Source organism: Morus notabilis, unplaced genomic scaffold, assembly GCF_000414095.1.
Source record: "Morus notabilis unplaced genomic scaffold, ASM41409v2 Scaffold98, whole genome shotgun sequence".
Lineage (NCBI taxonomy): Eukaryota > Viridiplantae > Streptophyta > Magnoliopsida > Rosales > Moraceae > Morus > Morus notabilis.
Window position 1 is genome coordinate 581,317 of NW_010359472.1, and position 24,281 is coordinate 605,597.

The 24,281-nt window shown below is 33.9% G+C and overlaps 2 protein-coding genes across 2 annotated transcripts; one reads left to right on the forward strand and one right to left on the reverse strand.

Annotated features, from left to right (window-relative positions):
• The first annotated feature begins 1,106 nt into the window (after positions 1-1,106).
• On the forward strand, positions 1,107-1,751 carry LOC21407360 (probable xyloglucan endotransglucosylase/hydrolase protein 27). The gene has a single exon (XM_010094429.1). The coding sequence runs from the start codon at positions 1,107-1,109 to the stop codon at positions 1,749-1,751; it is 645 nt and encodes a 214-aa protein (XP_010092731.1).
• A 7,832-nt stretch (positions 1,752-9,583) lies between these two features.
• Positions 9,584-10,475, reverse strand: LOC112090889. Its single transcript, XM_024163206.1, has 2 exons — positions 9,834-10,475; positions 9,584-9,718 (listed from the first exon to the last, which is right to left on the reverse strand). Exons 1-2 carry the CDS (start codon positions 10,473-10,475, stop codon positions 9,584-9,586), a joined length of 777 nt encoding a protein of 258 aa, XP_024018974.1.
• Positions 10,476-24,281: the final 13,806 nt, after the last annotated feature.

The window sequence follows — 24,281 nt, forward strand, 5'->3', positions numbered from 1 at the left end:
TTAAGAAAAGATCTAAAAATTGTGTTGCATAATAGTACTGGACAATTCTAGCAAGTTGGTTTATTATGCACTACAAAATACACTAACCTCAAAAATTGGTAAATAAATTTGTCATACTTTGCCAAATAGAATTTTTTTAAAAAAATTACATCTTTTTCAAAAAAGATTTCACTTTCTTATTAAAATGAAAAAAAAAAAAGCAACAAAAAAAGGTTCAAATTGGTATTGTAAATTTTCTTAGAGGTTTACTTAAAAAAAATCTAGGAGGGGTACGTTGAAGTTAGTATAGCCCATCATAAATTTAGACAGTATATGAGATATTCAAAAATAATTTGGCCATTTTTTAAAAAAATAAATCTAAAAAGTTTTAAAAAAGATTCTTTTTATATGAGTTGAAAAAGACACGAGATACTTTTTATATTTTAAAAAATTCAGAGGTAAAAGTTGTATTTAAAAAAAGTGTGGAGATATTTTTTGAATTTTTTCTCTTATTTTTAATGGGTTTTAACAGTAATGAAAATAACATTCTTTACATAATATAAACTAATTTTGTATTTAAAATTCAGAGGTAAAAGTTGTATTTAAAAAAAGTGTGGAGATATTTTTTGAATTTTTTCTCTTATTTTTAATGGGTTTTAACAGTAATGAAAATAACATTCTTTACATAATATAAACTAATTTTGTAAAATTTCAATTTATCACATACAATAAATACATGATTACCGCCATTAAATTTCAAAAAAAATTTCTCAATTTTATTGTAATAGATTAAAATGGTAAAAAAGAGTTTAGGCCCCCTGTTTGTTTTTTTTTTTAGTTCAGTTTAATTCAATTTAAACAGTAAATAAAATTTAAATTCGTGTTTAATAAATACACAATTTAAATTATATTTTCTATTTAAATTGAGTTAAAGTGTCCAATTTAAAATTAGTAGTACTTTGCCAAAGTCACAAATTGAAGGGCCAAGTTGTCATATTGATGAAAATTTAGGACTCAGAATGCTAACAAGAAGGGGGAAATAAAAATAGGGTACGAGTGTCACTTCTGTTTTCTGACTCAAATTCAACGCCCACGTTCGAAGTCGAGCTTGATCCGATCTTTCTCCAATGGCGGACCCAGCTCTCCATCCAGCGCCTCTCCACCAGACCCAACCTCTAAAGGAGATCACCATTGACTACACTCCGGAGGCCTGCGCCCACTGCGCCGACTCCAACTCCATCGCCCTCACCTTCGACCACCGTGGCGGCGCTCGTTGGCGCACCACCACCCGCTTCCTCCACGGCACCTTCCGGGCCCACATCAAGTGCCCCGGCGGCAACACCAGCGGCCTCAACTTCAATATCTACCTCTCCTCCCTAGAGGGCGACAAGTCCCAGGACGAGATCGACTTCGAGTTCTTGGGCAAGGACCGGACCGTCGTCCAGACCAACGTCTACACTTCTGGCACTGGAAACAGAGAGCAAATTCACAATCTGGGTTTTGATTGCTCCGACGGGTTTCATGAGTATGTCATCAAGTGGGGTCCAGATTTGATCGAGTGGCTGATTGATGGAAAGGTTGTGAGGAGAGAGGAGCGGAGAGAAGGCGAGGGGTTCCCGGAGAAACCAATGTTCTTGTATGCCTCGGTTTGGGATGCGAGCTACATTGATGAGGGAAGGTGGACTGGGAAGTATGTGGGATGTGATGCTCCTTATGTTTGTTTGTACAAGGACATTCATGTGCCTGTTGGGACTCATGTGGGTTCTTCGTAGTTTGGTGAGTTTTGTGCTCTTATGATTGTTTGGTTATTCTTTTTAACTCGTGAGAACGGATACTGCACTTGATCTTGGAAATATTTTGTTTTTGTGTTGCCTTTCTGTTGTTTGTTTGCGATTAAAGAGATTTTTTTTTTTGTGGGGGTGAACTGCGGGAATGATGGTTTGTGGGAAAGTTTGCTTGTTTTTTTGTATTTGAATAAATGGGCTTTCTTTTTCTTTTTTTTTTTTTTTTTCAATCTGTATTGGAATAGACTGATATATTTCTAATTTAAGCTTTATTAAAAATAGTGGTGCTTTATGTTTTTTTTTTTTTTTTTGAGTACCCTAATCTCTGACTACTTGAGTGGAGTGTCTTATGCTGATCTTTGTCTTTTGCTGCTATTTGATGTTGTATGCATAGCAGAGTGGTGATTGGATTGTTTGACATGGGGGTTTCTCCTTTTTTTTTTTTGCCCTTTTTCCTGTTCAAATACTTGGTTTATGATAATTTACTTTTATTTGAGCTTGATTATGTGGCGATGATCAAGATACTATTAGTTTCCTCTTTAAATTATTCTTTAACTTGAAGTTCTTTGGCTAACGTGTTTTTTTAGGCTAATAATTATGTGGTGATGGTAAGGATAGAAAATAGGGTAATGGTACCCGGTGGGTCGTAGTGCCCTTTGAGATCGTATATCTCTGTTAGCCTTTGTTGGCATCATACTCTTTAGTGTGGCATATAGTCTAAAGATTGTTTCCTGTTCCATTGAGGCCTCTAGTGTGTGTTCTTTGCCATGGAGCCTAGTGAAGAAGCGCAATTAGAGGAGCTCATCCGCAAAGCAGAAGCTTTACACTGTGCTGATGATGTGATCAAGTTAATCCTGGATCAAAAGCTAACTTCTATCAGGGCGGATACAAAGGCGGTTGGGAAGGTTATAGCCCATCACAAGCAGAGTAAATTGGTGGTCAGAAATGGGCTGATGAAGGCATGGAGTGAGATTTGCATGTGGTACATGCAAGAAGAGGCACCAAATGTCTTCGTTTTCACTTTCAAATCCAAGGAAGACAAGCAGTGGGTGATGACCGAAAGACCGTGGACTGTTAATGGTGGACACCACTTGGTTCTGCAAGACTGGATGCCAGGGCTCCAAATGTCCCAAATGAGTTTCAACAAAACCCTATTCTGAGTCCAAGTCCACGGCGTCCCTCCCGACTTCTTCACAGATGATAATGTTAGGCTTGTTGGTGCTAGAGCTGGTGAAGTGTTAGCAACTTTCGTTCCAAAATCAGGGTCCAAAACCTGGGGCAGATTTTTCAGGGTCAAGGTGATGATAAATCTGGAGAGACCCATTGTTGCTGGATTTTTCCAACGAGACTGTTCCGAAATCAAAAGGTGGGTTTCTTTTAGATATGAACTTTTATTTGGGATTTGCTTCAAATGTGGTATGGTTGGACATGAAGAAAATCGGTGCAAGATGAAGACAGAAGCAATGCTAGACGATGGCTATGGGAATCTAATGAAATTTTATGGAAAATGGATAAAGGCAGATAGTTACACTTGGCTATGGTGGCCAATAGGCCTGAGGCCACGACCATCACCGAAAAAATAGCCAACTGTAGAGGAGATAGCCAGAGAAATCACTGCAGGGGGAAGCTCTATTGAGGGGACAACGTCTGACGAAAATCTACAATCAAGCCACTGTCAGGGGAATGCAGCAGAGCAGGGTACGCTCCAGTAGGAGGAGGACAACGCAAGGATTCATGCATGTGTTAGCAGGCAAGGATGGGGCAATCATATGTTCCTCAAAGGATCAAGGCCAAAGCACGCGTATTGAGGAGGTACAGCAGGACATGGATGGGTTTAACAGAGCAGGCTTTCAGAGCATGATGGAGCAAAGATGACCAAAAACAAGGCTGAAAGGTAATACAGTGAACCTAAGGGCTTCCTCTAACGCTCGTAAGGATGTTGTAGCCTATATGTTGAGCCCTGATACAATTGATCAATTTCAGGCCCACCAGGTTGCGTTGATCCCTTTGGCTGGGCTAAAAGGAATTAGGGCTCAACAACACAATTTGAAAAACAGGAAGGTTAGGGAGGTGGTCTACCCGGTTATAGATGACATTAAAAGTGAGTTCGGAAAAGGCCTAAGGGCCTCTACATCTTCTGGGCTAGGGCATGAATCGGACACATATGCCCTAAACAGCCCCGGAGATTAGTGTAATGTTGGCAATTTTGACCCTAGAAGTGCGACGAAATCGGCCAGAAAGAGATTGGGATCTAGAAGAGGAAGAGGGCGGGGAGAGCATTGAAATCAGGGGGGTAAAATCTTCACAAAATTGGATGGAGGCACCAGACTCTTTGAGATGGGGGAAGTTTTAGCCAAAACTGGTGGGCAACTCGACGTAGCAGCGAGGTAACTCTATTATCTTTTCTTCAATTTCAAAACAAGCGGAGGAAGGCAAACGTGCCCTTCCGCTAGACCAATGAAGTGCATAGCGACCAACTGTTGTGGTTTGGCCCAAACTACGGCGGTCAGAGACCTAGGGGCTTTGGTCAGGTCTCATAAACCTTATATGTTAGTTCTCTCTAAAACATGATTCAAGAACTGTTTCAACGGATTTGTTTCTAGGTGGAATTTTGAAAACTTGTTATGTCCCCCTTAATAGGGACGGTGGGAGGTTTTGGTTTAGTTTGGAACAAAGAGGTGGTGGCTGTAGATATAATCTACTATGACAAAAATATCATAAAGTGTTGGATCTCCTCAAACATGGGGCATGTGAATGTACTGCGTCGACGGCAAAGATATGTGTTGAGACGAATGAATTTCCGTATGGATCATGGCTCTGTGTTCTAGCGCAAGATCTCAACCAGAGACGGGTGATTGCTATGTGAGGCCAGGGTCGATGTTTTGGTCGGTCCGGCAGTCGTTTCCAAGGCCAATCAAGGTTCCTTGTTGGAGGATCAGAGATGCCTAGTGATGTGGCAGAACAAGAGGGGGGCGTTATTGAATTAGCTAGCAGTGCCAATGCCAATAAGAGATTTCCAGAATTATCTGGAAGATAATTTGCCTCAAAATCAGGGATTGACGGAATCGCAGAGGACATTGATTAGCCCTGTAAATCCGGAGTCTAGCGAATCTTTTCAAATCAAATTTCCGTGGGAGAGAGTTTTTAGTCAACAAAGTGGGCTTGGGGACAATGGGCTTTTAGTGAAGATTAATGAGCCGAATGGAAAGGAGTTAAAGAAAGCACATGTCATTACTGTGAATGACGAAGACAAGGCTAATAATTCGGTATCAAAACGTGATGTCGTATCTCCTAATACATTCTCTGAAATTGAGATGCTAAATGCTTCTCGTTTCAAAGAGGCTTTCACTTTCACAATAGGCAGTTCGGCAGAAGGGGATAGGAGAAACCCAAAGAAGTCGACTAGACCGCGCAAGGGCGGGAGAAAAGAAGAGCCAGCAGCTTCTGGAATCGCATCAAAGAGGAAGAAGATTGATGAGGCTGATGGTACGAAAAGTGAAAGGTATGGAGAGTTTTTGAAAATTTGTCTTATACTTTGGGCGGGAAAATGGCGGAGGGCTGTTGATAGCCCCACCAAACCCAATGGGTCTGATGAGTTGGAATGCTCGGGGACTGGGGAATCCCCGTGCACTCAAGAGAGCACAGAAAGCAATATCGCTTGTCCCCGGAGGTGGTTTTTGTTAGTTTACCAATCCATTCCAAAAACTTAAGCTGTTAGGAGGTGGGCCAACAATAGTTTTATATTTTAACACTCCCCCTCACGTGTGGGCTGGACAATGGGCAATCGTGTGGGTAAATTAATTGGAAAGCCCAACACGTGAATATTTAAGCCCGATATATGTTAAAGTCCCAACACATGATGATAATTTTAAATGGAGATAAAGAGTGCAATTACGGGAGTTTGAACCCAGGACCTCCCGCTCTGATACCATGAAAGCGGATTTGAAAGAAAATAATATGCAATATTATTCAATGTGGCGGAAATACACTTAAATAGACAGCCAAGGTAGGTTGGCTTATCCGAATAAAAAGAAAAGAAAATCTCCTAATAAAGTGACTGATTTGAATTTAATAATCAAATTAGATTTTATTGACTAATAGCTAATCCTAAACCTCTGGGATAATCAATAGGAGAAGATAAGGGAAGATTTGAATATTCAAAATCTTCCAAATTGATTTATCCCAGTGAAATCTGATTAGATCAACCTAATCTGATATGCCAACACTCCCCCTCAAGCTTGGACGTAAATGTCTATGAGTCCGAGCTTGCTTGCTAACTCTTCAAACGCTAGTCCGTGCAGTCCTTTAGTTAGAATATCAGCCACTTGTTGCTTCGTAGGAACGTATCCGATACTGATTATCCCACTCTCAATTTTTTTTGTGATAAAATGCCTGTCCACCTCCACATGTTTATGTGTGCTATGCTAATCGTAGCCTTGTTGTCGCAATAGAGCTGCATAGGAAACTCACACTCAATTCTTAATTCTTCCAGTAGTCGTTTTATCCAGATTGCCTCACAAATGCCATGAGTCATAGCCCTATATTCAGCCTCAGCACTACTTCTTGCGACTACAGCCTGTTTTTTGCTACGCCAAGTCACTAGGTTTCCCTAAACCTGAGTACAATACCCAGATGTTGACCTCCTATCTTCTTCAAAATCTGCCCAATCTGCATCCGTGTAGATCTTCACCTTCCTATCCTCATTCTTCCGGAAGAATAGTCCTTTCCCTGGATTCTTCTTGAGATATCTTAATATGCGATGGACTATATCAAGATGTTTTTGGCGTGGTGAATGCATGTATTAGCTTACCACACTGACTGCAAATGCTATGTCTGGTCTAGTGTGTGAGAGATAGATCAATCTTATATCTACTTGTGTCTACCAGATCTCCATCACCTAAATTCTTCCTTCCTCTCGGTTCAATAGGAGAGTCTATGGGCTTGCAACCGAGCATTCCTGTCTCTTCTAATAAATCCATCGTATACTTTCTTTGTGATATGGAGATCCCCTTCTTACTCCTTGCAACCTCCATTCCTAGGAAATATTTCATGAATCCTAGGTCCTTGATCTTGAATTCCCTAGCCATAATCTTCTTAATTTCTTTCATCTCTTGGAAGTCATCCCCAGTCAATATTATGTCGCCCACATATACGATCAAAACTGTAACCTTGTTGTTCGTGGAATGCTTGACGAAGAGAGTATGATCTGATTGTCCTTGTAAGTATCCATGACCTTTGATTACTTTGGAGAATCTTTCAAACCAAGCCCTAGGTGACTGCTTTAAACCATATAAAGACTTTTTCAGCTTACACACTGTCTTGTCCCGTTTGCCCTCATAGAAACCAGGTGGGAGACTCATATATACTTTTTCTTCTAGCTCTCCATTCAGAAAGGCATTCTTTACATCAAGTTGATAAAGAGGCCAATCCATATTTGCTGCTAAGGATAAGAGAACCCGAACAGTGTTGAGCTTTCCAACTGGAGCAAACATTTTTGTGTAGTCTAACCTGTTGGTTTGTGTGAAGCCCTTTGCTACCAATCGGGCTTCGTACCGCTCCACTGAACCATCTGGCTTTACTTTAACTGTGAACACCCACTTGCATCCCACTACTTTCTTGTCTTGTGGTAGTTCTACTAGGCTCTAAGTCTTGTTTTTCTCAAGGGCACGCATCTCTTCTAGCACCGCAATCTTCCATTCTGGGACAGCTAGAGCTTCTTCAATCGTCCTGGGAACATCAAATCTAGAAAGGTTTGTTGTGAAAGCACGAAACGAGGGTGATAGATTATCATATGACACAAATTTGGAAATTGAGTGTTTTGTACATGTCCTAACACCTTTTCGTAGAGCAATGGGATCATCTAGTCTATCATGAAGAGTTTCGGGTTTACCTAAGGATGAAGGATTAGGACCCACCATAGGTTCAGATTTAGGGCAGTCCACAGTGCCTGCCTGTGAGTTGTTTATTTCCTTGAAAATTTTTTCTCCGAGAGTAGACTTGCAGTTTTGGAGGTGGTTGTGGATTTGGCAACGAAGGTGGCTGCGGGATTGGCTGTGAACAAGGCTAGGACGACTGCTATGGCTGTGAGGTCTGTGAAGGTGGTTGTGAATCTTCAAGTTCAGTTTCGGTTTGGGCTGGAACTGGAATCTCGACAATGGGAGCTGACTGTGGGGCCAAAGTTCCTTCAATTGTTAGTGGCGAAGCTTCTTCAACTGTGGCTGTAACGTCCCATTCCCACACATAAGCTTCTTTATCATTACTTTCCCCCTGAAGCGAAGTGTGGGAATAATAAGGTATCTCTTCAAAAAAGGTAACATCTCAGGTAACAAAGGATTTTTTTGTTTGTGGGCAGAAACAACGATACCCCGTTTTTGTGAGAATATCCAAGGAAGATGGTTTTTATGGCTCGGGGATCGAGTTTGGAGCGATGTTGGGAATGGACATGGACAAATGCAATACAACCAAAGGTTTTAAGAGGAAGGTTGTTTGTGAGGATATTGAAGTATGGGACTTGAGTTGTAAGAACAAACAATGGGGTTTGAAATTTGAGGGGGCGGCTTGGTAGTCTATTGATGAGAAAGGCCGTGGTTAAAATGGCATCACCCCACAAATATTTGGGTACATTCATTGTGAACATAAGGGCACGGGCCACTTCCAACAGATGTCAATTCTTTCTTTCTGAAATTCCATTTTGCTGTGGTGTTTCAGTACAAGAACTTTGGTGAATGATTCCATGTTGGTCAAGATAATTACCCAAAGTGGACTGGAAGTATTCATTGCCATTATCAGTTCTTAGAACCGAAATCTTTTTCTGAAATTGAGTTTGGACCATTTTGTGGAAGGTTTGAAAGATTTGGCTGGTTTTAGATTTTTCCTTAAGCAAGTAAACCCAAGTTACCCGTGTATTGTCATCAATAAACTGATGAACCATCGTTTGCCATTCAAGGTTGTTACCCTAGATGGGCCCCATATATCACTGTGAATTAAGGAGAAAGGCATAGAGGGTGCATATGGTTTTGGTGAGAAAGGTACAAGCATATGCTTCGCAAATTGACAAATATCACAAGTAAATGAAATAGTATATTTATTCTTGAATAGGAGCCGGTAACAAAAATTTCAAATAGGAAAAACTGGGGTGGCCAAGTCTATGATGCCACAACATTATTTCTTTATTAGTAGAAACCGAAATAAAAGACACTCCTGACACATGTACTTGTCGACTCTCAGATTCTGAATTCTCAAGGAAATAAAGTCCCTCATAGGCTCTAGCACTGCCAATCGTCTTCCTCGATGATAGGTCCTGAAATTGACACATAGAAGAGTGAAAATTAGCTACACAGTTATTGTCACGATTGAGTTTACTAATGGACAGCAAATTACACTTTAAGGCTGGAACATGTAGGACGGAATGAAGAATAAGGTTTTTTGAGATTTGTATTGAACCTATTCCAACAATAGTAGCTAGAGACCCATCGGCAATCTTAATTTTAGCAGTATTAGAATATTGAGTATAGGAAGAAAAGTGTTTGGAACAATCTGTCATGTGGTCAGAGGCACCGGAATCAATGATCCACGATTCCTGGGTATGAAGTGATGAGATCAAGGCTGAATGGTTACCATTATGTGTCGTGGTGCACAACCCTACATTAGAAATTGGCTTAGATGGTGATGTGAGAAGACAATAAAGTTGCTCTAACTGCTCCTTGTTCAGTGAATCGAAGATTCTGCGTGTTGTTGTTGTGTGGGAGCATCCATTCCATGCTTATCTTGGGAGGCTTGGAAGCCTCTTCCTTCATTCTGCTTCTGAGGGGTCCAATTTGCTAGTTTCCCATGGATTTTCCAGCAACTATCTTTGGTGTGTCCGGATCGCTTGCAATGATCACACCAAGGCCGGTTTCTTCTTTGTTGGTTCTCGCTATTGGATTGTGGTCCTCGTGCGGCGAAGGCAGAAGCATCTGTAGTTGAGTTTCCAGCATCATTAGAAGTCGAGATCACAACATCATTGGGGTTTCCTAGCATTAATTTCTTTCGGCTCTCTTCCTACTTCACTTCTGATAAGACCACACAAACATCTGGTAGAGGCTTCGTGCTTAAGATCCTTCCACGAACATCATCTAAGGTTTTATTAAGACCAAGCAAAAACTTGTACACCCTATCTCTTTCCAGAATTTCCTTGTATCGCTTATGATCCTCAGCACAATGCCATGTTGTTTCGTCAAGGATGTCCAGTTGTTGCCAATGGCGTGATAGAGTATTAAAGTATTCCATTACGTTTAGTTCTCCTTGGTGAAGATCGTTCAGAATTCCCTTGAGCCTGAAAATCTCTGAAGTGTTTTCCCTGTTGGAATAACTCCGCTTCACCGCATCCCACATCTCCTTTGGTGTTTTGTAATACATAAAGTTTTCTCCCATCTCGGTATTCATGGAGTTGATCAGCCATGACCGAACCATGCTATTTTCTGTTTTCCAAGTTTTAAACTTGGGATCCTTCTCATCCGGTTGTGCAGCATCACCGGTGAGGTAGTCTTCTTTTCCTTTTCCTTCTATGAACATCATTACGGAATGTGACCATTGGACAAAATTCTGTCCATTGAATTTGTGACTCGTGATTTGCTGAAAGGGGGCTTCAAATCCATCAATCTGAATCGGATTGACAGCCCCTGATGAGGCAGAGGTAACCTCGGATGATGAGGTTTCTTTCCCGCCAGCCATTCCGTATTTTGGCATTCTGGTTGGCAAGGAAAATCAAGGATCAGAGAGTGGCTCTGATACCATGTTAGTTTATCAATCCATCCCAAAAGCTTAAGCTGTTAGGATGTGGGCCAATAATAGTTTTATACTTTAATAGTTTTTCTAATGGAAACGAAATTGGGTGGAAGACGAGCTAAGTCATTGGCCTGTCGTTTGGGGTTTGTCAACTTTAGTTTTATAGTAGATTTAGTGGAGTCGAGGGGTGGTCTAATGTTGCTATGGAAGGAAGGGGTCCAGGTTTCTCTCAGAAATTTCTCTAATTGTCACATTAATGCCAAAATTGTTTATCAGCTTGGAAACAGTTGGAGATTTTCTGGTATCTACGGACAGCCTAATAATACTGAGAAAAAACACATATGGGAACTTATGAGAAGGTTGAAATCTCTCTCAAATTCCCCTTAGGTTTGTGTAGGAGATTTCAATGAGATGATGTGTTTCTCAGAAAGAAAGGAGGGGCAGATAGGAGCATGCCTTCAATGTTGCTTTTTCGCGAGACTTTGGTGAATTGTGATCTTTTGGACGGGTCCTTCCCTGACTTGGAGTAATCGAAGATGAGATGAAGATAATGTTCAAGAAAGATTAGATTGAATTTTAGTGAATGATGAGTGGCGACAGTTGTTTCCCTCAGCTCAAGCTCATCAGAGTTTTGGGTTCTGATCACAGAGTTTTGCTTCTTCAAATGTAAGCTAGGATGTAAGCTAATACTTGGGAATATTATGTTTTGGATGGCTCTATGTCTCGGCTGTCTAGAGGATTAGAAAGATGTGCAGAGGAATTGAAAGGGTGGATTGCTAAAAAGTTTTAAAACATCTCTAAACAAATTCGGTCAACATAAAAGCCCCATGAAGAAATGTTGGGGACTTAATAGCAGCAAAATGGGTGCAAATTCGTGAGCATGAGCAATTACTTGATCAAGTACTTGCAACCAAAGAACTTTATTGGCACCAGCGGTCAAGGGCAGATTGGCTGAAAGGAGGGGTAGGAACACTAAGTTTTTTCACTCGAAGGCATCACAACATTATGATAAGCAGATAAACAGTTGGGAAGACTCGAGAGGAGTGTGCAAAAATACGGATGAGGATATAGCATAAGTTATCGAGGAGTATTTTGGTGTATTTTTTCCACTAGTTATCGTTCTGCTCAGGATATTTCTAGAATTACTGATTTGGTGAATCCAGTGATCACGAGAGAGATGAGAGACCGGTTAGACGCTAGTTTTTCTGGGGCAAAAATCAAAAAAGCGTTGTTTGATATGAAAGGTACGAAAGCACCTGGACTAGAAGGATTTCATTCGGCTTTCTTCCAGCATAATTGGGCGATTGTGAGGAAGGATGTGACTTGTGCCTGTTTGCGTGTTCTTGATGATATTGAGTCTATTGCGGAATTGAATTCAACATATGTGCGCTTATTACCTAAAATTAAGAATCTAAAGAAAATCAATGAATTTAGACCTGTTAGCTTGTGTAATATGTTTTATAAAATTGTCACACTAGCTAATAGGTTAAAGCTTGTTCTTGATAAGATCATTTCGAATTCTCAAAGCGCGTTTGTTCTGGGTCGCTCTATTACAGATAATGTAATGGAAGCTTTTTAACATATGCACACAATGAAGCAGAAGAACAACGGAAAAAATGGTTGGATGCTGTTGAAACTAGATATGAGTAAAGCCTACGACCGGGTTGAATGGTTGTTTTTGACGGAAATGATGGCGAAAATGGGGTTCTCTACTAGGTGGATGTCAGTGGTCATGAATTATTAATCATCCGTAAAGTTCTCTTTCCTAGCTAGTAAATGACGTGCCTGTTGGAGAGGTGAAGGCACAGAGAGGTCTTCGACAAGGATGTCCTTTTATCTCCTTACTTATTTCTAATTTGTGCAGAAGGACTATCAACCTTGTTTCACAGAGCAATGGGGAAAGGAGACGTAGCAGGTTTTGCTTGTTCCAGATACGGTCCTAAAATCAGGCACTATTTTTTTTTTTTGGCGGATGCTTTTGTAAAGCCAAAGTTGATGAATGTAGGAAAATGAGGGAAATTCTAGGCTGGTATGAGTTAGCTTCTGGGAAAAGTATCAATTTTTCCAAGTTGGCTGCTACTTTTAGCCCAAATGTGCAGGAGGCGGATCGGCGTTCATTGCTGTGTTTGTTGCCCCTTCATGCGGCAAATCCCCATGATCGTTATTTGGGTCTTCCTTCACTTGTGCGGAAGAATAAAAAGCAAATCTTTTGTGCTATTAAAGAGAGAGTCAGTAAGAAACTCCAACTTTGGAAAGGCAAGCTTTTTTCGCAAGGAGGAAAAGAAGTATTAGTTAAGGCCGTTGCTTGGGCAATTCCAACCTATACAATGAGTGTTTTTAGACTCCGCACTGATCTTTGTGATGAGCTCCACAGTTTGATTGCTCGGTTTTGGTGTGGGGGATAATGATTCGAAACGGAAATTCCATTGGTGGTCGTGGTGTAAGATGTGTAAGTCAGAGTCGGAAGGGGGGCTTGGCTTTCGTGATCTAGGAGCGTTTAGTCAAGCTATGTTGGCTAAGCAAGGATGGAGACTCATCCAGAATCCAATTTCACTGTCGAGTTTTTAAAGAGAAGTATTTTTCTAATAATCATTTTTTGCAGACCCAACTAGGCAGTAATCCATCATACATTTGGTGCAACATTCTATGGGGTCGGGAACTCTTATAGACCGAATTGAGATGGAGAGTAGGAGATTGCTTGTCGACTAAAATTTTTGGCGATCCTTGGATACCAAGACCGGAGCTGTTTAAACCCATTACTCAACCAACTCATCAAACTTCAATTGGTTTGTGTCAAAATTGTTGGATAATGTAGCTTCATGGTTTAAACTTAGAGTTACTTAATTTGATATTCCTAAGGACTGATGTGGAGGCAATTATGAGTATTCCTATTGGAACGGTCCAGCAGCAGGACAGCTCATTTGGCACTTTGATGTGAAAGGAAAATTTACAGTTAAGTCCGGGTACTTCCAAGCAATGCGGCGAAGAAATGAAGCAGGATTTTCAGGGGGGAGTGCGGATTGAAGTTGGTGGAAAAAGCTGTGGCATTTGCATATCCACATGAAGTGAAAATGTTTATATGGAAAGCTTTCAATAATATTCTCGCATCCCTTGCGTGGTGTTAAGTGCTTGGCCGGGTGTCAAAGGTGTTAAGAGGCAAAAGAAACTAATTTTCGTGCGCTTGTTTCTAGTGATGCTGCTATCAGAGTTTGGTGTCAGTGCATTTTCTGGGAGCATTTAAGACCTTTCTGGTATGACAAGATGAATGATTTGCTGCTATCTAAGGAAACAATCTTTCCTTGGGATGAATTTGAGTTGTTTTGTGTAGTCATGTGGTTTGTATGGAAGGATAGGAATGAATTTACCCATGGAGAGAAGACTAAAGAAGGAAAATAAGTTTTATCCATGGCAAGTTTGTGGCTGGCTGAGTTTCAATCTTATCAGCATGCTCAAATCATTGAGAATGGGAAGATGGATGTACAAAAGAGGAAGTAGAGAGCACCTGCTGCTGGAATGTTGAAGTTAGATGTTGACGCTTCCGTTATCCCAGACGAACTAGCACAGGAATAGGTAGTCTTATTCAGGATTCGTCAGGCCGGGTTTGTGGTGCTTTTTCGAAGCAAATGGCTGGCTCTTTCTCCCCTCTCGTGGCAGACTGTGTAGCCATTCGAAAGGGATTGCGCTTTGCTAAGGACATGGGCCTTAGAGTCTCCATAGTTGAGAGTGATGCTTTGAATATTGTTCGGGCGGGAATCTCCATAGTTGAGAGTGATGCTTTGAATATATTTCGGGCGGTACATGAAGATCAAGGATTTGCTGCGGAGTCTCTGATTATTAAGGACATTGAATTCCTCTGGTAACCATATTTCTCGTGAGAGCAATATGGCCGCCCAAACATTAGCTCAATTAGCCTTTTCTTCTAGTGAGGCTAGTGTTTGGATTGGTCGTCATCCCAGTTGTATTGAAGGCCTTATTACAGCTGATTTAGCTGAGATGAATTAATAATATTTTAGTTTTCTTTAAAAAAAAATTAGTGATAATTTTTTACTCAATAGGGATACAATGTATATTTTAATTATTCAATGAAGGCACCATTATAAGTTTTTTATATAGTGATGTCAAAGCTGAAATTTTATAAGATTTTTAATTGTAAAATCAAATTTTCAAAATTTGAGTATGGACAAGTTCGATCTTGCCTTTATAAAACAAGAATAAAAATAATCTCGTGCTTCTATATATGCCTAAGACGAGATTTGATCACATGTTCAATAAAATAAGTGAAATTAATTGACAAACTCGTTGATCTTTTGATGTCTTAAAAATAACTAATAATAATTTTAAAAAAATGAGTATACAACAAGAAGATAAAACAGGTGTATTACTGTATAATCTTTCGGTTAACTAGAGGAATATTATTTTTAGTGAGTTAAATTTCGAACATGCTTTCTGTATGAAAATTAAAGCCTAGACTAATTATATTTGCACTCCAAAAATTCATTAATACCTCTACCAATTTATAATTTATAGTTATTATAATTTTAATCTAATAAAATTACATTAAAACACGTTAATACACCCTTACATTAACTATAAATGGAAGTAGTACTTTTTGTCAAAGAAATAAAAAAGTATACACCCGCGTTAACTATAATTAGAAAGTAATTTTAAAAGGAATAACAAAAACATAGCCCACATTTTTTATTAAAGCTAAGAGTAATATTAAAGAATCCAACTCAAATCTTAATTTTTGTGCAAATTTTATCTTCATTAAATTCTTTGAAAATTTCAATAATAATAAAAAAAAAATGTCTCTTAAAGCGCAAACAGATGTTAAAGTGTGTAGGGTGTTTTCTACCTCCATAGCTTTTTCTACCTTGTTTTAAAACACTTGTTGTTGGAGTGTTTTCTGTTATGTTTGTTTCTTATTTCTTTTCCAGCGTCTTTTGTTTGTCTTGTGTAGTTGTGTGTCGGGTGGATTTTTGTGAGAATAAGTTTGTGGCTCCTTGCCTTTTATCTTTGTTGCTAGGAGGATTGGTGTTTATTTGTTCTTTTTTTAATTGCATCTAGTTGTTTTGTGTCATGAGGCTTTATTCTTATTTAATGGACATTATCAAAAAAAAAAAAAAAAAAAAGGAGAGGTAAGACAAAGATAATTGATAAACAAAAGTAAATAGAATTACAATATTTTTAAAAAGAAAATAAACATTAATAGTTGAAAGAGATTGCATTCTTTTATATATCAAATGAAGATTAAAATTAGGTAAGGTCATGAAAGGGTTAAATTAGGAATTATGAAAATTAAATCTATCAAACTATAGGATTTTCAGATTTTTATTAGAGGACTATGAATTAGTGGGAAATTCATGAATTCTTGAGTGAAAATATAACTACTCTAAAGCTTAGTTCTTACATTAAAATGATTCATACACAATCTTTCTTGAATGATGTATTCTACCTTGGTAAGCCCAGTTTTAGTAACACCATACATGGCCCATGAAGGCAACGTGTGGTAGGCGCCAATAGAAGAAACGAGAACTATTGAAGAACCCCTTCCCAGGTGAGGAGCTACTTCCTGTATGAAGAATATCAGTAGTCATTCCTTACATATTACGTGAAGAGTATTACTAAGTATGATTTTTTTTCTTAAGCATGTTTTCTAATAGCTAGTATACTAGTGGGTTACCCGTACCATTGCACGGATGTATATTTGTCTATGATACTCAAAAGTTGGTACAAAATTGGGTATATAATGACACAGTTCAGTTTGCAAGCTATATACATTTATTTACATATTTGAGTGCCTATATCTTCCTGTACGAAGAATATCAATAGTCATTCCTTACATATTACGTGAAGAGTATTAATAAGTACACGATTTTTTTTCTTAAGCATGTTTTCTAATAGCTAGTATACTAGTGGGTTACCCGTACCATTGCACGGATGTATATTTGTCTATGATACTCAAAAGTTGGTACAAAATTGGGTATATAATGACACAGTTCAGTTTGCAAGCTATATACATTTAATTACATATTTGAGTGCCTATATATATACATATATTTATTCCTCTTTAGTTTTTTTCTTTGTTTCGTCGGAGCCGCAATAAAAATATACAGAAAAAAGAAAGATTAGTTATTAATAAATGATAATGAATAATAATAAATTTGTTTACATTTAAGGAAATAATTATTTTAATATGTAACGTATAGTATTACCTAATTGGTTTTCATTTTTTTTGAGGAACTGATTGAAGAAGCAGATTCAGGTTGCGTTGAAAGAGGTGGATGGTGAAGACTGTAATAGTAATAAATATTAATATATTATAAACAATGCTTTATTAACATTAAAAAAAAGGATAAGATGTGAATAATAGCTTACTTTGGTGGTTTCGAAATTGATGGGGTTGTTCTTGAAGATGTTGATGTTGTTGAAGGCAAGCACAATAGAGGTTCATCATCGTTGAAAGTTTTTAAAATGATTTTGTCGATGAAAGCACTTCGATTACGAAATTGTATAATGAATATCTTTGACATTCCTCTAATTTGTTCTAAAATGGGAAGAATCGTATAAGGGTCAATGTATCTTTCCTCATAAGTGTAGAGCAAACTTTATTTATGAGTGATTGAACAGTTTTGTTGAACATGATTGAACATGACTGCGTTTGTTCTTCCTATGTTATCTTCTATGCGTACATTAATTTTGTACATGTTTATAAAAATTTTAATTTGTTTAACTATAAATTTTTTTTTTTTTTTACGATAAATGTTATTACTAAGTAAGTGGCATTGTAATTTTTATGAAAAATATATTTTTTCAATTTTTTATGTAAATTTATATTTTAGTATAACGTTTACACAAATATTTTAATATATTCCCAAAATATAATTATCAAATGTTTGTTTAAATATTAAAAAACGAAGCTAAATGATAAAAACAAAATAACTAATAAAAATAATCACACCATAAAAATCGCCGAAAGAACAAATGCTAAAAAAAAATTAATACTCTAAGAAGATATTTTTTTTATTTAATACATCCAACAATTAAAGCTCATATATCTATTGAAGTTGGAAGATCGTATTGTGTACCATCTCTTTCCTATTTACTTATTAATTTTAATTTCATTGACTGTGTTTTATCATCATTGTAAAAAATTTTAACAGTTCTGAATAATTTTACTTATATATTTATTTCATCTAACATTGTTATAAATTTTGTAGTAATAATTGTATTCAAATCATTTGAAACATTTATTGATGTAAAATCTGACATTCTGTTCTGTATTTTATTTTCCGTGTCATAAATATATAGTTGTGCAAATTTTAGAGAATTATTATAGAGTGGAAGTAATGATCCCATTAAATTTTTAATATATAAGGTCCAAATGTTTTATTAATATGTGATTGAATATTTACTTCAAATGATGTAAAAGAAAATATAGAATTATACATTCTAATATTTTTTCTGAAATGTGTGTTTCAAGTTCCGCCATAGTAGTTTAATAATTGATCTAAAATAAATGGTGTTTCTCTATTAAATGGTAATTTAATTTTTCCATTTTGACAACATATAAAATATCTATACGGATATTTTTCTGTTCATTCGTTATTTCAAAATAGTGCTCCACAATGTTCACGTGTCGATTCACAATCTCCAAGATCAATATACTCATTAAGTTCACCTAAATTCCATGTTGCATAAAGAAAATAAAATTAGTTAAAAGCAGTTTTGTTAATAGTTAGGAAAAAAAAAGTTAAAGTTTAGGAATTACTTGGTTAAATTGTCGTTGTATTTGAATGTGGGGACGTAGATTTTGAACAAATCAAACTATTGTCGGGGGTACCAGAAAAGTGTAAATATTTAGTTCGACGTGACGATATATTTTCTGTAGCTGACTCTTGTTGTTTGATTTTTGTCGTTTTTCTATTTTAAACACGTTTCGAGCTTTTTTAATGACCAACAACTTCATCAAATTTTCTTTTTATTTTTATTATCTGTAAAAAATATCAGAAACAATAGTAATAAAACAAATGCTATATTAGTTACTGATAAATATGTTAAAATTTATAACGATATAATTTTTAATAATTTTAACGGTAATATTTATTTTATTATTTAAAGTTTATTTAATATATGAAAAATGAAATAAATATTACAAATTGTTTTATTTTAGTACTGCTAAATCTAATTTAATTTGTTACTATATTAACATTCTATTTATATTGTCAATTAATTTTATTTAATTTATATTAACATTTGTTTGATTTTTATATGAATATATTTTATTAAGTTATTTGCATCTGAACATTTACATAATGTGGAACATTATTAATCAATTTATATTTTTTTCATATAAAATTTAGTAATTTATGCTATGTTATGTTAATAAGTTTTACGGAAATTTTATTTTTTTGAATCTGTATATTTACACATCTTCTAAAATTATGTTAACACGAAGAATTTAATACATTATCATTGTGGGAATACTATATTTCTATTTATATATCAAAGAAAAATATTGAATAGACAAAAAAGAACTGTTAAAGATAATAACATAAAAAAATTTCTAAAAATACGTTTTATGGAAAAAATAAACAAAAAACTAAGTTATTTTTTATTCAAATACTAAATTCAAAAAAGTTCATATATAAATTAGATGAAAGTTAGTAAACACACCGAAGATAGTACTTTTATTAAAAATTATTTATGTTTTTTTTATTACGTTTCATTTTGTATTATTAGACCTAAATTTATATGTTTACTTTTTAAGTAAATTAGAATATATTATCTTATGAGATCAATTCGTATAAAAAAAACATATGATTTTTTTTAGTATGTATTTTTATTAAACCAAGACTATCAATTGTGAGTCTGTTTTATGAATGGAAAACAGCTGTCATTAATTTTACTATTTTTTTCCTTCTATTAATATTCCCTAATAATATTAGGAGTAAATTATTAATATTTTATTTGTGATAAATTATCATTAAAATTTATGATAATAGTCTCATTAGAGATATTTTTAAATCTTATGAATTACATTATTTATAGTATTATCTCTGTTAACATTAAATGGACAACATGGTTTAAGAAAATTAATAATATAGAAAGACGATTCTCTTTTTTATCATATACATAAACGAAATATGTGTGTTTGTTTAACATAACAATTATTGTTAATATTGAAAAAAATAATATTTATTTAAATGAACTTAGTCAAAATTTCAAAACAACTTATAAAATGTTTTATCCATTTACGTATTAAATTAGATAAAATCTACTAATTTTTTATACATCAGCGTCTCCAAATTTATCAAACAAATATTTACATTTGATGAAAAATACGAATAAAACGCACAAAACTTATCTCTGTCATTCAAATTCTCACTTTTGTGTATACGAAAATTTAGCACAACTGGTGAGTCTACCGTACCTAAATGCAGCCTTTTTCTTTATTCAACAGTGTAGATTTGAACAAAACGAACAATTAAAGTTCCTATATATGTTGAAGTTGGAAGATCGTATTGTGTACCATCTCCTTCCCGTCTACCTATTAATTTTAATTTCATTGACTGTGTTTTATCGTCATTGTAAAAAATTTTAACAGTTTTGAATAATTTTATTGATATATTTATTTCATCTAACATTGTTATTAATTTGGAGTAGTAATTGTACTCAAATCATTTGAAACATTTGTTTATGTAAAATATGACATTCTCTTATGTATTTCATTTTTTTGTGTTATAAATATATAGTTGTGTAAATTTTGGAGAATTATTATCGAGTCGAAGTAATGATCCAATTAAATCATGTATCTGACCACTAATTTTAAATATATAAGGTCTAAATGTTTTATTAATATGTGATTGAATATTTACTCCAAATGATGTAAAAGGAAACATAGAATTATACATTCTAATATTTTTTCTAAAATGTGTGCTTCAAGTTCCGCCATAGTAGTTTAATAATTGATCTAAAATAAATGGTGTTTTTCTGTTAAATGGTAATTTAATTTTTCCATTTTGACAACATATAAAATATCTAAACGGATATTTTTCTGTTGTTCATTATTCCAAAATAGTGCTTCACAATGTTCAAATGTCAATTCACAATCTCCAAGATCAATATAGTCATTAAGTTCACCTAAATTCCATGTTGCATAAAGAAAATAAAATTAGTTAAAAGCAGTTTTGTTAATAGTTGGCAAAAAAAGTTAAAGTTTAGGAATTATTTGGTTTGACTGTCGTTGTATTCGAATGTGGAGATGTAGATTTTGAACAAATCAGACTATTGTCAGGTACCAGAAAAGTGTAAATGTTTAGTTCGACGTGATGATATATTTTCTGCAGCTGACTGTTGTTGTTTGATTTTTGTCGTTTTTCTACTTTCAACACGTTTTGAGTTTTTTTGATGACCAACAACTTCATCAAATTTTCTTTTCATTTTTATTATCTGTAAAAAAATATCGGAAACAATAGTAATAGAACAAATGCTATATTAGTTACTGATAAATATGTTAAAATTGTTAAAAGGATATAATTTTTAATAATTTTAACCGTAATATTTATTTTATTATTTAAAGTTTATTTATTATATGAAAAATGAAATAAATATTACAAATTGTTTAATTGTAGTACTGCTAAATCTAATATAATTTGTTACTATATTAACATTCTATTTATATTGTCAATTAATTTTATTTAATTTATATCAGCATTTGTTTGATTTTTATATTAATATATTTTATTAAGTTATTTGCATCTGAACATTTACATAATGTAGAATATTATTAATCAATTTATATCAACAAACTTATATTTTTTTCATATAAAATTTAGTAATTTATGCTATGTTATATCAATAAGTTTTATGGAAATTTTATTTTTTTTGAATCTGTATATTTACACATCTTTTAAAATTATGTTAACACGAAGAATTTAATACATTATCATTGTAGGAATACTATATTTCTATTTATATATCAAAGAAAAATATTGAATAGACAAAAAAGAACTGTTAAAGATAATAACATAAAAAAAATTTCTAAAAATACGTTTTATGGAAAAAATAAACAAAAAACTAAGTTATTTTTTATTCAAATACTAAACTCAAAAAAGTTCATATATAAATTAGATGAAAGTTAGTAAACACACCGAAGATAGTACTTTTATTAAAAATTATTTATGTTTTTTCTTTATTACGTTTCATTTTGTTTTATTATACCTAAATTTATATGTTTACTTTTTAAGTAAATTAGAATATATTATCTTATGAGATCAATTCGTATATAAAAAAAATATGATTTTTTTTAGTATGTATTTTTATTACACCAAGACTATCAATTGTAAGTCTGTTTTATGAATGGAAAACAATTGTCATTAATTTTACTATTTTTTTTCCTTCTATTAATATTCTCTAATAATATAAGGAGTAAATTGTTAATATTTTATTTGTGATAAATTATCATTAAAATTTATGATAATAGTGTCATTAGAGATATTTTTAAATCTTATGAATTACATTATTTATAGTATTATATCTGTTAACATTTAATGGACAACATGGTTTAAGAAAATTAATAATATAGAAAGACGATTCTCTTTTTTATCATATACATAAACGAAATATGTGTGTTTGTTTAACATAACAATTATTGTTAATATTTAAAAATAATAATTTTTATTTAAATGAACTTAGTCAAAATTTTTAAACAACTTATAAAATGATTTATCCATTTATGTACTAAATTAGATACAATTTACTCATTTTTTATACATCAGCTTCTCCAAATTTATTAAACAAATATTTACATTTGATGAAAAAAATAAAACACATAAAACTTATCTCTGTCATTCAAATTCTCACTTTTGTGTATACGAAAATTTGGCACAACTGGTGAGTCTACCGTACAGAAATGTAACCTTTTTCTTTATTCAACAGTATAGATTTGAACAAAACGAACAATTAAAGCTCCTATATATGTTGAAGTTAGAAGATCGTATTGTGTACCATCTCCTTCCCGTCTACCTATTAATTTTAATTTCATTGATTGTGTTTTAATACCAATGAAATTATTACAGAGTCTATGTGAATTACATTTAAACCAAAGCGGACAAAAAAAAAGAAATAACTGAATTAAGGAAACCAATGGTTCAAGTATTCATCTTCTATTGTTACCAAACTGTATTAAAAGTAACTGAAATACGATTCAACATTGTCATTGCTGAATTATTGAAATTGAAAGACTTATACTACAAAACAGAGAACAAAACCATAGTAAGTGCACTCGAACAAAAGAAAGAGAGGAAGAAAAAGCTTTACTGAAAAAAAAAAAAAAAAAAAAAAAAAAAAAAAAAAACGCAAAAGATTGACCGAAAGGTTGGAAAACAAATACAAAGACCTCAAGATTGAGAAAAATGTAAAAAGAAAAAAAAAAGAAAATCTAAAAATTTCAGTTACGGAGAAAGGATTAATATACCAAAGCAAAAAATAATGAAGTAACAAAAAACCAAGACAAAAACAGTAAAAATAAAAGTAAAAGGAAAGAAGTTTTAAAACCTCAGTAGCACTTTTTCGTTTATTTTTTCCATAAAACGTATTTTTAGAAAAAAAATTTATGTTATTATCTTTAACAATTCTTTTTTGTCTATTCAATATTTTTCTTTGATATATAAATAGAAATATAGTATTCGTACAATCATAATGTATTAAATTGTTCGTGTTAACATAATTTTAAAAGATGTGTATATATACAGATTCAAAAAAAATAAAAGTTCCATAAAACTTATTGGCATAACATAGCATAAATTACTAAATTTTATATGAAAAAAATATAAGTTTGTTGATATAAATTGATTAATAATGTACTACATTATGTAAATGTTCAGATGCAAATAACTTAATAAAAAATATTAATATAAAAATCAAACAAATGTTAATATAAATTAAATAAAATATAAATAATTTGTAATCTTTATTTCATTTTTCATATATTAAATCAAACAAATGTAACAATATAAGTAGAATGTTAATATAGTAACAAATTATATTAGATTTAGCAGGACTACAATAAAACAATTTGTAATATTTATTTCATTTTTCATATATTAAATAAAATTTAAATAATAAAATAAATATTACTGTTAAAATTATTAAAAATTATATCGTTCTAAAAATTTTAACATATTTATCAGTAACTAATATAGCATTTGTTGTATTACTATTGTTTACAGTATTTTTTAGAGATAGTAAAAATAAAAAGAAAATTTGATGAAGTTGTTCACCAAAAAAGCTCGAAATGTGTTAAAAATAGAAAAACGACAAAAATCAAACAACCCGCAGAAAATATATCGTCACGTTGAACTAAACATTTACTCTTCTCTGGTACCTCCGACAATAGTTTGATTTGTTCAAAATCTACATCTCCACATTCGAATACAACGAGAGTTGAACTAAGTAATTCCTAAACTTTAACTTTTTTTTCCAACTATTAACAAAACTGCTTTTAACTAATTTTATTTTCTTTATGCAACATGGAATTTAGGTGAACTTAATGACTATATTGATCTTGGAGATTGTGAGTCGACATGTGAACATTGTAGAGCACTATTTTGGAATAATGAACGAACATAAAAATATCAGTATAGATATTCTATATATTGTCAAAATGGAAAAATTAAATTACCATTTAAAAGAGAAACGCCATTTATTTTAGATCAATTATTAAACTCCTATGGCGGAACTTTAAGCACA